This window comes from Bos taurus, chromosome 6, assembly GCF_002263795.3.
Source record: "Bos taurus isolate L1 Dominette 01449 registration number 42190680 breed Hereford chromosome 6, ARS-UCD2.0, whole genome shotgun sequence".
NCBI classification, from domain to species: Eukaryota; Metazoa; Chordata; class Mammalia; order Artiodactyla; family Bovidae; genus Bos; species Bos taurus.
Genome location: NC_037333.1, coordinates 102,335,899 through 102,350,899, shown reverse-complemented (window position 1 = coordinate 102,350,899; position 15,001 = coordinate 102,335,899). Strand labels below are relative to the sequence as shown.

Below are 15,001 nucleotides of genomic sequence, written 5' to 3'. Positions count from 1 at the left end.
GTGAAAGTGAAGTCGCTCAGTCATGTCCGACTCCTGGTGACCCCATGGACTGCAGCCCACCAGGCTCCTCCGTCCATGGGATTTTCCAGGCAAGAGTACTGGAGTGGGGTGCCACTGCCTTCTCCATATGTAGTGTGTACCTCCCTGAATAAATCTGTGCTCACTCTACTTCAGCTCGATCTTGAATTCCTTCCTGCATGAAGCCAAGGACTCTCACTTGGCAGTCCATCCCAGGGACTTGCCTGAAACCTCAGACATGATCAGTCTCTCTCCCCCCATGTTTCCAGCAACAGTTGGAATGCAACATGAAGGCAACATTCAGCAACCATGAATACAACAATTAGTTCCCTGATATGGTACCACTTCATTTTGCTACAGATGAAAACAAAGTATCTAAAAGGTCATCCAATTTAGCAATAAAATGTTTCAAGAGAAGCCACTCAACAAATATTAAAATTGCAATTAATTTTCTAAATAGCAGATTCCCCCTTGCTTTTTACAATAACAGATTTCCACCCACCTGCTAAATCTTTAAATCCACTGACCAGAAAAAAATCATCCATTTGAAGTTTGTTCAACAGTTGCAATTTTTTCGGTATTATTTTGCATTTTAAGAATACATGCTTACTATAAAATTATTTCAAACATTAAGACAGACGTAAATCCCATTTCCTTTATTATACTCGTACTTCCTACCCAAATCTTCTGCTTTTGCTTTTGCTTTTGTTTCATACAAATGGACTCAAACAATTTGACAACTTTAAGGCACATAATCAGTTTATAATTTTAACCTTAATTTTATATGCTGCTGCTGCTAAGTCACTTCAGTCGTGTCTGACTCACCAATGGATTAAAGGAGATTCGTTACTGGTAACACTTTTAAAGCTTTCTTCTACATATTCTTTCATTTTTTAAAATATATTATCTTAATATCAACAATCTGATTTCATACAAATATACTTCTATAATCACTAGATGATTGACTTAAAATACTGAAATAGTCCAGATTTAATTGTGTCCTAGTAGGCTGCTTGACTTAAATTGATCCACTAATTCAGTTAGTTTAATGAACATTAGTAAAATTACCTGTTTCATCATGGTAATTCACAGCTTCTGTCTCCATCCATGCATTATCAGTGTTTCGAGGATCATCAACATAACCTTTATATATCTGTTTTTTTAAAAGGAGACAGATGAGAAAAAAAGCATAGAGTGAAAAGGAATGGGTAGAGCAGAACATGCTGCCTTCTTCAGAATCAGAAATATCTGTTGCAAAACAATGCACATTTAATTAACATTAATTAATTGTACACTTAAAAAATGGTTAAGTGGGCATATTATATGCTATGTGCTTTTTATCACACACACACACACAAAAGAAATATAAATATTACAGAACCTTTAATGTAACATTCCATATGCTTGTTCTAAATGTCCCAGGGAGGGAATCCCCTGGTGGTCCAGTGGTTAGGACTTGGTGCCTTTACCAGGGGAAACTAAGATTCCTCAAAAAGAAAAAGTGGCCAAAAAAAGTCAATGTGAAAATGAAATTAACAAAGTAAAGTGATTCCATTTATAATAGCATCAAATGAACAAAATATTTTTTTAAATACATAAATTTCCCAGGAAACAATAGTCTCAAGAACATTCTGAGGTAGCGCTATCTAACATTCACAAAACCCTCAACACCTCAGATTCTAATTTCAGAATGTAAGAATAATCATATTTGGGCCATATGCTTTTTTTTAAGACTCTTCATGTAAATATTTTTCTGTTTTAATAATTTCTGCAGGGGGTGTGAGAGGGAGACTCAGGATATATGTGTACACACAGCTGACTCGTGCCACTTACAGCAGGAAAATTTTAATAATTTCTGCAGGGGGTGTGAGTGGGAGACTCAGGATATATGTGTACACACAGCTGACTCGTGCCACTTACAGTAAGCAATCATACGCCAATTTAAACAATTTCCATGGTTACAGTTTTGGACATACAAAGACAGACTCTTCTAGTTCAACAAAGATCTATAAACAAGGTTAGTAAAGACTAATATTTAAGCTCTTAATACATGAAAAGACTTGGATCCAGCCATCTAACACAAATGTGACCCAAAACCCAGACAATATAAACAACTAAGAAATCCTAATTCTAGGAAGAAAATAAAGCACGTCAAACAAAAGCCAACAGCAACAAAAAAGAAAATCCATTCTTCTCCTTATTGCTAGTGCACATATGCCTCATAGTGATTTCTTAAACCACAAAGGACACATAAGCAAAACAGACATCGGACTTAAACTGTTATGAACGAGAAGCGCTCTGAACGACCTAAGGTAAAATCTATGTCCTTTCAAAAAAGCTGAATTCTTGCAAATATTTTAAAAACAGGAAAGATTTACTGTTAGATGAGTGAACTCAGTATCACATTAGCTCACACTGAGTCTAAAGAAAAACTATGAGGAAAAAACGTATTATAATAAATGATGTAAAGTTGGGCTATAAAAATTTAAGTAGGAATTTAGTCACAGAGAAGAGCTACAATTTGTTTTATGAACATGTATTTCAAATATACAGGTATTTCACTTTATTCAGAGAATAATCTACCAGATTTTCAGGTGAATTTTAAGTAATTTTCATTAATTCCCAGGACTAAATCCTTCTTAGAAATCATTTCTTACCACTAGATGTTCCTGGTTGAAGAGCTTCTGCAACTTTTCCTGTAATTCTCTCTTTTCAGCGCTGGACTTCTGTAAGGAGTTCAGAGCTTCCTCACCAAATTCTCTTTTCAGTGTGGCACTAATCTTCTCTCCTGGATCCACCATCCCCTGAGAGTCACATTTTTGTTTAAAAAGAAAAAGGAAAAGCTTTAATTCAGTCCATAAATATTTACTGACTGATACAGCGGACATATATTGCTTTGTGGTGGGTGTTGGTTTAGGCGCTCAGTCGTGTCTGACTCTTGCAACCCCATGTTTTGTAGCCCACCAGGCTCCTCTGTCCATGGGATTTCCCAGGCAAGAATACCAGAGTAGGTTGCCATTTCCTTCTCCAGGGATATGTTGCTCTATCTGTCCATAATCTTCTGTAATATGCTCTTCTCTAAATCATTTGTTTCTAGTAGAAGTAGCTTAGCAGGGTATCAACCATATATATACTCAACCACAGTAAATGTCCAAGGTTAGCCTATGATAACTGAGCCTGTCAGACCCTTTCCTGGTATTTTCCAAAGTCAAGCTACAGAAGGAAGGGCTGGAGGCAAGAATATAACAAACTGATACTTTCCCCACCAGTCATTCCAGTGACCTCCTCAATGTTCCCAGGATGTGCCAGACATATCCCAACCTTAAGGCCTTTGCAACTGCTACTGCTTCTACCTAAAGGCGCTTTCCCCAGATATCTACATGGGCCACTTGTCCACCTCCTCCAGATCTTCACTTAGATGTCACCTTCTCTCAGGAGACCTTCTATAACCACCCTCTATCTATAATTGCAAGCTCTCCCAACACTTCCTAGTCCCCTTCTTTGCTTTAGTTTTCTTAATACTTATCACCTAACATACAAGAACTTATTCATCTTGTATGGTCTCCCTCATTGGAGTGCAGGCACCAAGAAGACAGGGATGCTTGCTCATGTAGCTCTGCCATATCCTCGGATGCTCAAAATACACTGAGGTGAACGACTCTCAAAAATATATTTAACAACAATAGTTCCCTGACTGATCAGAATTTCAAATGACAATAAAAACAGAAAATCCTATGATGATGATATCATTGTATTTTGCATTCAGCATGTGTGAAGTTTATTTGGCTCGTACAGCTACAATCTTCATTTTCATTCCATTTCACCCTACAAAGAAAGAAACCATTCTTGCAGATAGCAGAATGTGTATAGGACGAGTCATCCTCTTATCAAACTATCTCCGTTTAACAATACGGCATAAAATATAAAACCCGCTCTTGAACACATACACATTTTTTTAAAGCCACTTGAAATACCACTGACGTGAACTCAATAAAAGTATACTCTTCCTGATGATATTATAGAAACTTTAAAAACTGTAAGTAATGGTAAGTAATGTGTTATCTTTTTTTAAAGTACTGAAAATGTTACTTTGGTCTTAGAGTAGGGGATGGGTTCTAAGACAAGACTCAGCATTAGTGAGTATCTACAATACCAGGTGCTTTAAATGCTCTCTCTAATAATCCTGTGAAATAAATATGATTATTTTTAGAACAAAGGTCTGAACTCCACAGCACTCAGCTCCAAGTGGAAAGGCTAAAACACAAGCCCAGGTCTAACATCAAAGTCCATGTTCTTCCTCAAGGGTTGTAGAATTAAGACTCAGATTTTAACAGCTTTGTTGTATTATTCTACATTTGTCATTAACAATGATACTTCACTGCAAAGGAATTACTAACTGAAGTAGGGAGGAAAGAGACTTAAGGGAGTAGAAAAGATCCATATGCAATAACCTTGCGTTATATAAGTAAAGCAACTAAAAAGAACTGAAAACATTGATTTGACTTTAATGCTTACCCCTGGGATTGCCCATTCTCCACAGTCTTTCCTTTTTATTGCAACAAACTGCAAGATGTTTTTCCCAGAAATGGGATGGGTGATTTTATTTCCACTTCTATCCCTTTTCCACCTATAAACAGTAATGTAAGATCATAAGTGATTCAGAACAAAGATCAAGGTCCTAAACCAAGCTTAAGACAAAAATATAAAGATGTATTTTTCTTTATAATAGTGTATATACATTTACCTCAAATCAGCTAGTTTTATAAAGAAATATTGTTTTGCATTAAAAAAATACTCTTTATTTAGCACTGTTACAAACCAAATGTCTACTTTCAATAAAGGATATTATAGTCTCCATAATAAAAATTCAAGATATACTTTTTACTAAAGTAAAATTTATCAAAAAGATTTTAAAGCAGAACAAAATTTAAAGGAAGATCATTAAGAGTTTCTTTTCTTTTTTATCCAAGGAACCTTTTTAAGAATTATTAATATAAGTAGTAAAAAAGATCTGTAATAATTGCTTTTAACAGTTCACCCTGTTTTCAGAAAAGAAGATTATGTAATACAGGTTCAGTTCAGTTCAGTTCAGTTGCTCAGTCATGTCTGACTCTTTGCGACCCCATGAACCGCAGCACGCCAGGCCTCCCTGTCCATCACCAACTCCCGGAGTTCACTCAAACTCACGTCCATTGAGTCAGTGATGCCATCCAGCCATCTCATCCTCTGTTGTCCCCTTCTCCTCCTGCCCCCAATCCCTCCCAGCATCAGTCTTTCCCAACGAGTCAACTCTTCACATGAGGTGGCCAAAGTTCTGGAGTTTCAGCTTTAGCATCATTCCTTCCAAAGAACACCCAGGAATGATCTTTATAATGGACTGGTTGGATCTCCTTGCAGTCCAAGGGACTCTCAAGAGTCTTCTCCAACACCACACTTCAAAAGCATCAATTCTTCAGCACTCAGCTTTCTTCACAGTCCAACTCTCACATCCATACATGACCACAGGAAAAACCAGAGCCTTGACTAGACGAACCTTTGTTGGCAAAGTAATGTCTCTGCTTTTCAATATGCTATCTAGGTTGGTCATAACTTTCCTTCCAAGGAGTAAGAGTCTTTTAATTTCATGGCTGCAATCACCATCTGCAGTGATTTTGGAGCCCAGAAAAATAAAGTCTGACACTGTTTCCACTGTTTGCCCATCTATTTCCCATGAAGTGACGGGACCAGATGCCATGATCTTCGTTTTCTGAATGTTGAGCTTTAAGCCAACTTTTTCACTCTCCACTTTCACTTTCATCAAGAGGCTCCTTAGTTCTTCTTTGCTTTCTGCCATAAGGGTGGTGTCATCTGCATATCTGAGGTTATTGATATTTCTCCCAGCAAACTTGATTCCAGCTTGTGCTTCTTCCAGTCCAGCGTTTCTCATGATGTACTCTGCATATAAGTTAAATAAGCAGGGTGACACTATACAGCCTTGACGTACTCCTTTTCCTATTTGGAACCAGTCTGTTGTTCCATGTCCAGTTGGTCTCAAAAAAAAAAAAAAATGCTTCTCAATCTTTATCCCCTTTTTTGATAAAAGAAATCTCACTCTATCCTTTAATTTTATATTTCAAATTTAATTGAATATTCTTAAAGCATCAAGGCAATGTTAATTTCAAAATGTGCTTTTTGTAATCAGAGCCTCCTTCCCAAAGATGTTGATAAATCTCCCTGTCCCCTTCCCTACACCACATCTACCTCCCCCTGCCAAATGTTAAGAATAGTTCTAATAGCCCCTTAGGCAAAGACAAAGATTTTGAACTTGCAGTACAAAACCAAAACAGAAAGCCTACAATCTAATTCTCATTCTGCATGAGATTAAAATACACCAGCTTAGATATGAGTGTCCACGTCTTTATAATGTGGCTGAACACTACATCTAACCCATGAAAGTGAAAGTTGCTCAGTCATGTCCTACTCTTTGGGGCCCCATGGACTATACACTCCATGGAATTCCCCAGGCCAGAATACTGGAGTGGGTAGTGTATCCCTTTTCCAGCAGATCTTCCAGACCCAGGAATCGAACCCAGGTCTCTCGCATTGCAGGCAGATTCTTTACCAGCTAAGCCACAAGGGAAGCCCAAGAATACTGGAGTGGGTAGCCTAGCCCTTCTCCAGCGGATCTTCCAGACCCAGGAATGGAACTGGGTTCTCCTGCATTGCAGGTGGCTTCTTCACCAACTGAGCTATGAGGGAAGCCCCATCTGTAATTCCTCCTAAAGGAGTTCACAGCCTAGCAGTGGAGCTAGACATGTAGGTGAATAAACTGTAAGACTGACAGCTTGATGAGTACAGATAGCTAGAAATGAAAGAACAATTAGTACAAGACAAATCTGATTTTAAGGATGCAGAGGGAGGAAACAAAGTTATAAAAACGAAATAATGTATTCAAGAAACTGAAAGTGTACATGGCAGTATGAACATCAGTGAGGGAAAGATGGATGATGAGGTTGAAGTAGGCCAAGAATTCATCAAATTCATCTGCTTAGAGAGCCAGAGAACGTTTTTAAGCAGGTTAAAAGCTGTTAGCAATTTGTATTTCAGAAAACCCACTTATTGTTGACAAAAGTTTGGAAGTTGGTTTGGAGGTGATCAAGACCAAAAGCAAGAAAAGACAGCTCAATTCAGTTCAGTCGCTCAGTCGTGTCCGACTCTTTGCGACCCCATGAACCCCAGCACGCCAGGCCTCCCTGTTCATCACCAACTCCTGGAGTCCACCCAAACCCATGTCCATTAAGTCGGTGATGCCATCCAACCACCTCATCCTCTGTCGTCCCCTTCTCCTCCTGCCCCCAATCCCTCCCAGCATCAGGTTCTTTTCAAATGAGTCAGCTCTTCACATGAGGTGGCCAAAGTATTGGAGTTTCAGCTTCAGCATCGGTCCTTCCAATGAACACCCGGGACTGATGTCCTTTAGGATGGACTGGTTGGATCTCCTTGCAGTCCAAGGGACTCTCAAGAGTCTTCTCCAACACCACAGTTCAAAAGCATCAATTCTTCTGCGCTCAGCTTTCTTCACAGTCCAACTCTCACATCCATAGATGGCTACTGGAAAAACCATAGCTTTGACTAAACGGGCCTTTGTTGACAAAGTAATATCTTTGCTTTTTAATATGCTGTCCAGGTTTTTCATAGCTTTTCTTCCAAGGAGCAAGCGCCTTTTAATTTCAAGGTTGCATACATACATATATATATATATGCCTGTGTATATACCGACACACACACACACACATGCAGTCGGCTCTCTGTATCCACAAATGTGGAACCCACGGATAAGACAGGTCAACCATACTATTCCATTTTATGTAAGCGACCTGTATATCCATAGATTTTGCTACCTGCTTGAGGCACAGGGGCCTCTTCGAGAGCCAATCCCCTAAAATATCAAGGGATAACTATATATATAAACACATACATATACATACATACATTTGCATATGTATATGATGGACATGTAAAAACATGGTTAGTGTCTGTATTTTTCCAATTACTTGTCTCTTTGTTACTGAAATGTGTTTTCAGCTCTTACCTGGTTATGATGGGATCTGCAGCATGATTGGGGCCCCACCGCCCCAAAAGCCCCCGGCCAACCAGTCCAGTCCGTCCTGCAGGATTTCTGGAAAAACAAAAAACCATAAAACCAACTGAAGGTACTCATCTTTTTGAACCAAACTTGATATGGCCCAAAACAAGGTGCTAAGAGGGAAATCAGATCCCCACACAAATCCATTAGCACTATTACATATTTGACATTCAAAGCACGTATTTCTTTACAGTGTTATTTAACTTTTCTTTCATGCCTGGGCCTGTTCCAGGAGGAGGATCTCATTTCCAGAGTTGTTTTAAATCTGGAAGGCTGAAATGCTCTGCACTAATCCCAGTCTAACTCTGCAACAGCAATGCTTTATCCAGTATATCCACACTTCTCTTCCCTTTCTCATCATCCTCTTTTCATACTTCACTCTGTTACAACCTGTCTCACTCATATAGTTTTGATTACATTTTAAAGTCCATTTATTTCATAGTGGGTTCTAGATTTTTATTATCAGTAATAGATATTGTGTAGCATATAATGAGGGCTTCCCAGGAGGTGCTAGTGGTAAAGAACCTGCCTGCCAGTGAAGGCAGGCATAAGAGACACAGGTTCCATCCCTGGGTCGGAAGATCCCCTGGAGAAGGGCATGGCAACCCACTCTAGTATTCTTGCCTGGAGAATCCCACGGACAGAGGAGCCTGGAGGGCTACAGTCCATAAAGGCTGCACAGAGTTGGACATGACTAAAGCGACTTAGCCCACAGCACACAGCATATAATGAAGTAGAAATACTTAATATTTCAAGATTTCAAATATACCAAATTCAATTTTTAAAAACAATTTTATAAAAATGCCAACAACTATTTAACCTAATGCCACAACCCAATGTTTAAAAGTCTATCAGATAAACAGGGCACACTCACGCCTGAGTAATTTTCTTCCAGTCAATATTCCTTAAATGTTTAACTTTCATTATGTAAAATGAAATGCCCTAATCTGCAATCTTATCTATTTAATATCTTTGGTCCTCCCAGTATGTGAAAGTAAATAAACAACTCATCAAATTTTCCCTTTCAGCTATCTTTTTAACTATTTTTTTATTTATGGTTGCACTGGGTCTTTGTTGCTGCAGGGGCTTTCTCCTCTGCAGTGCTCAGGCTTCTCATTTCAGTGGCTTCTCTTGTGGCGGAGCATGGGCTGTAGGTACAGGAGCTCCAGTGGCTGCAGCACGTGGGCTCAGAAGTTGTGGGTCACAGGCCTAGTTGCTCCACAGCATTTGGGATCTTCCTGGACCAGGGATCAAACTCATGCTCCCTGTACTGGCAGATGGATTCTCAACCACTACGCCCCCAGGGAAGTCCCAGCCACTCTTTTTTATTTTGCTCTTCTTTGCGACTGTTATTAAAATTGAGTCAATTTTTATATTGTTTTATACTGGACTCAGAAATATTTCAGCAAGACTTGCAAATAAAAACAGAAAGGCAAGACACTTGGCCAGGTTACAATTACTCTACTTTGCAAATTCAGGAAGAGGAGCAGGGTGGTCAGTAACTATGTTTTATTCCATGTAACCATACACCCTTGAATACAAATGATCAAAGCCAATATTAAGAGAAAGGCCAAGCCTGTAACTGATAAACTAGAAGCTGTAGCAAAGATATATAGATTACCCTACTGCCTGAGCAACGGAGAAAGCTATTTGCAGAAAAAGCAAAACAAAGATAACATATAAAGGAAAGCAGACATAAGGCAGAGACAGTTCTAATGGATTTCCAAACTCTACCCTTTCCTAAAGTTAGCTGCATTTCTGCTTTGGATTCCTGAGATGATTCTGTAGTCCTAGAGTAAAGTTCACTTTTTTACTCAGGCAAGCTAGAGTTGGTTTCCATTAGTCAAGAGAGTCTTGACTAAAACAGGCTATCTTTCCTTTGCCTTTTCTGTCCTTTTATATGTGTAAATATCTTCTAACATATTTTGCCCAGAAGAGAACTTAAGGAGTAAGTCAAATGCAAGGCAAGTTTGACTTGAAAAGACTCAGTAACACAGAAAAGTGAGTAAGCTATGAACAAAGAAAGAATTTAGCAAAACTGAAAGACCAGGTTGGCATGAGAGGAGCACTACTATTTCCTTGCTTTAGAAGCACTAAAAATATTTTTAGCTTTTGCAAAATTTCTACAAGGTGATACGTATGATTACCAAATCTGTGATTTTTCTATTTTTTTTTATTGGAGGCATGCTAATTTTTACATTTCTTCCTTTTATGATGACTTAAGAAAAACTGAAAATTTTCGAGTTGTGTAGAAAAATCACTTTTAAAAGTACAAAAAGAGGGATTTCCTGGTGGTCCAGTGGTGAAGACTCCACGCTTTCACTGGGCACAGGTTTGATCCCTAGTTGGTGAACTAAGATTCCCACATCCCACCCACTTGCCACACGACATGGCCAAAAGAAAAAAACGATGTTAAACTGTTAGGTTGTTCTTATTTTTACTCTTACATATTTGGATAAATTCTTAAAAGTATTATCTCATTTTATAAATAATCACTGAAATACAATTCTTAATCCTTTCCTTCTGTTAATTTATTCAATTACAGTTGACCCTTGAACAATGCTTCCATATAAACTTATAGTCTACCATCTATACACACAGTTCCCCTCTATCTGTGGTTCCACATTCAGGTATTCAACCAAACTCAGATGGAGCAGTGCTGTAATATTTACTACTGAAAAAGAATCCATGTATAAGTGGGCCTGTGTAGTTTAAGCCCCATTTTGTTCAAGAGTCAACTGCTATTATTTCTATTTCAAGGTAAAGTTATAAGAAGATGCATTCAATTCCTTCCAGCACTTACTCACCATATGCAAACTACTTGCATTTTCTCTACTTATCTGTAAATGGAACTAAAAATATCCATCCACAGGGTTATTATTATGATTTAATTAAATCACATATATAAATTATTTCAGACAAGGTCTGACATATGCAAGCCCTTAATAAATGTTAATTACATTGATAAAATAAAATGTGTATTTTAAGGCAGGACAAAAAAATTTAGACCAAAAATTTTGTGTGTCCATCTGGGCCTCTCCTAGCATCCCTAACGTGCAGTGTATCTGTACATTAACCAGACCTCCTCAAAGATGAGAGTGCTTTCATGACCATAAAGATTATTATTTTCCCTTTCTTCTGACACTAGCAATGTAACTTCTTAAAAGAACATGACTACACCTTCTAACAGGGCTTCCCTGGTGGCTCAGTGGTAAAGAAGCCACCTGCTAATAATGCAGGAGATGTGGGTTCAATACCTGGGTCAGGAGGATCCCCTTTCTTGCCTGGGAAATCCCTAATGGGATCACAAAAGAGTTCACCAAGACTTAGTGACCAAACAACAGTATCTTCTAACAGGTGGGACACTTCGCAGAGCTTCCTGAGAGTCTGTCTTCCAAGTTGTAACTCTTAGTTTGGTTTACATAAAATTTGCTTTTTTCTTACCTTGATTGTTAAGTGAATTTTCATTGACAATTATTTTCTACCTTTTAAAGACCCATTATTGTAAGATGCCCCACCACAGTACTTACCTAGGTCTTCCATTTTTAACCTCATACAGGCCATTCTGGCTCTTTCTCTCAACCTGCCCATCCTTTTCATTAAACTTGGGAGAGAAGTTGCTTTCACTGTAATGAGAATACCAATGCAAAATAAGAAATAATGATCCAATATTACCAACAGCTTAATAATGCCAGCCAGTTATTTATAACAACCAGTATCCTTGAAACTAAATTTTTAGTACAAATTTAGTTTTCATTTACAAACTCATCAATTCCTTCAAAACACTTTCCGGCAAAAATTTTTTGTTTAATCAAAAGACTTTATAAGACAAGAAGGTACGTTGTAACCCCTGTGGGGAAGGACTAATGGCAGGCAAACTGGAACTGCTCCTACATCCTACAGAGAAGAATATATTACTATATACTACATCCTACAGAGAAGAATACATTACTATATACTACATCCTACAGAGAAGAATACATTACTATATACTACATCCTACAGGGAAGAATACGTTACTATATACTACATCCTACAGAGAAGAATACATTACCATATACTACATCCTACAGAGAAGAATACATTACTATATACTACATCCTACAGAGAAGAATACATTACTATATACTACATCCTACAGAGAAGAATACATTACTATCAGTAAAGCGGATTTGTCTGTGGACACAATACGGCAGTTACTGGTTCCTATTAATAAACACTTCTAAAAGTAAGATTCCTTCTGACATTTTGCTGTTTCTACTGTCTCAAAGTAATTTTAATGTCTTCTAATGTACACTGATTAATATCTGTATCAAAGTAAAACCCAAAAAACATGAAAACACCCCACAAACTTCATAATAACCATGATACAGATTAAAATAATAAGCTGGAAATAATAACCATGATGTAGATTAAAACAGATATAAGCTAGAACTACTCCAGATCTTGATCTGGACACGGATCTGGATTAGAGAGTTAGATAAATATAAAATCTAACTGAGCTACACCTGCACACCTAAGAAATGTATAGTTCATTGCATTTATGTCACACTCAATAAAAATATTTTTAAAGCTATAAATAAACTACTTTCTTCACCATTATGAAGCTGCTGACATAACTGCACTGAGTGAATAAAGAGTTATATAGCACTGGACAGTTCACAGGCAGTTCTGACACAAGTTTCACTTCCTTTCTTGCTTTAAAAGTAAGCAAGAGCATAGAGATATTTGCGCTCTGTTTTGGAAATAGTTTCCAACTTGAATGATGCAGTCATTTTCCCAAAACTTCTAACATACCTATAAAATTAAATGGTAAAAATCATGAAATTATAAAACCAGAGTTATAATGTTCTTGGGACTCTACAATTTCACCATTAAATGTGGAATCTTAAAAAAAAAAATAGTACAAATGAACTTACTTACAAAACAGAAAGAGAGTCACAGATGTAGAAAATAAACTTATGGGTATCAGGGTGGGGGAGGGGGGTAAACTGGGAGATTGGGATTGACATATACACACTACTATGTATAAAACAGGTAACTAGTAAGAACTCGCTAATACAGCACAGGGAACTTTATTCAGTGCTCTGTAATGGCCTACATGGGAACAGAATCTAAAAAAGAGAGAATAAGTCGGACACGACTGAGCGGCTTCACTTTCACTTTTCACTTGCATGCACTGGAGAAGGAAATGGCAACCCACTCCAGTGCTCTCGCCTGGAGAATCCCAGGGATGGGGGAGCCTGGTGGGCTGCCGTCTATGGGGTCGCACAGAGTCGGACACGACTGAAGCGACTTAGCAGCAGTAGCAGCAGCATATGTGTATATATATGTGTATATGTGTATATATATATATATATATACACATATGATTCAAACCAGTCAATCCTAAAGGAAATCAGTCCTGAATATTCATTGGAAGGACTGACGCTGAAGCTGAAGCTCCAGCTCCAATACTCCGGCCACCTGATGAGAAGAACCGACTCATTGGAAAAGACCCCAGTGCTGGGAAAGATTGAGGGCAGGAGGAGAAGGGGACGACAGAGGATGAGATAGTTGGATGGCATCACCAACTCGATGAACATGAGTTTGAGCAAGTTCTGGGAGTTGGTGATGGACATGGAGGCCTAGTGTGCTGCAGTCCATGGGGTCACAAAGAGTTGGACACAACTGAGCAACTGAACTGAACTGATAATGAACACAATACTGTAAATCAACAATACTCCATTAAAATTTTTTTAAATAAAAGAAACTAAATAAATATTGAATGCCAGTTAATGAAATACTTGTTGAAGTATACAGGCAGTGATGTACCAATACATCAAAAATCAAGATGGATGAAGGAGGGATTGATGGATATATATGTGATGAAATAAGTATAATAAAATGGTAATAAGAAAATCAAAGTGGTGAGTTATGAGTGTCCCCTGTAAAGTTCTTTCAAATTTCTTCTATGTTGGAAATGTTTCAGAATAAAATTTTAGATAAAGAGAGCCATTTTCTGGCGGGGGAAAGCATGAATCTAGTTATAATTTAAATATTAACATTAGTAAGGCTTTAGACATTGATAGAAATTTAACTTATAAAAAATAAATTGAATGAAACAGGAAGACTCATTCAGTCTTCCTCCATTTACACTGTATAGCGCCCCTTGTAATGTCACTAATTCTAATTGTGCATGTGTATGTATAATGTACATGTAAATATATATCAATACAGCCTCTAAAATGAGGGAAATGGAACTCATTTACAGGTAATAATTTCTTCACAAGTTGGCTTCATGATTAATTAACAACTCAAATACTACCACAAACACATCTTTGGATTAAATAAGGAAACTGTGGGTCAAAATCAAGTCACAGCAATGTGTGACTGGTAAAGTTTAACAACCTAATGAACTAATACTAGATCAACCCAACTAGCAAAAATGTTTATTTAACTGACTAAATAATGCCTTGAGAGGACTGTCATTTACAATAAATTTACCAATTAAATCAAACTTATAAAATATTCCAAAACTAGAGTGGCCATTTAGCAGAGTAGTTAAGGGCATAAATTCTAAAGTCATACTGAGTTAAAGGCCAACCTATCCCATTTACTAGCTCCATGACCATATGTAAAGGACAAACTTTCTGTGCTTCCATTTTTTGTGTGGTTTTTTTTTCCCTATAAAGGAGAAATAACAACCCTGTCTGCCTTCCAGAATAGTTATAAGAATAAAACACTGCTTATAAAACATTTAGTACAGTGCCTAGCTTGTAGTCAGTACATTTTACAACTCTATCACTGTATTTATCTAAAGAAACAAATATAAAATGTAAATCAACACAGCACTTCTATGAATTTAGTTAAAGTATT

At 37.6% G+C, this 15,001-nt stretch overlaps 1 protein-coding gene across 3 annotated transcripts in view; it reads right to left on the bottom strand.

Moving 5' to 3' along the window:
* NUDT9 (nudix hydrolase 9) overlaps window positions 1-15,001 on the bottom strand; it is a 37,345-nt gene that overhangs the window by 6,870 nt on the left and 15,474 nt on the right. For all 3 annotated transcript variants that reach the window (NM_001101096.2, XM_005208183.5, XM_010806286.4), the window contains 5 exons: window positions 11,674-11,769; window positions 8,090-8,176; window positions 4,534-4,645; window positions 2,676-2,822; window positions 1,087-1,171 (listed from right to left, as the gene is read on the bottom strand). In NM_001101096.2, coding sequence (NP_001094566.1) covers window positions 1,087-1,171; window positions 2,676-2,822; window positions 4,534-4,645; window positions 8,090-8,176; window positions 11,674-11,769 — 527 coding nt within the window. The remainder of the gene's footprint in view (window positions 1-1,086; window positions 1,172-2,675; window positions 2,823-4,533; window positions 4,646-8,089; window positions 8,177-11,673; window positions 11,770-15,001) is intronic.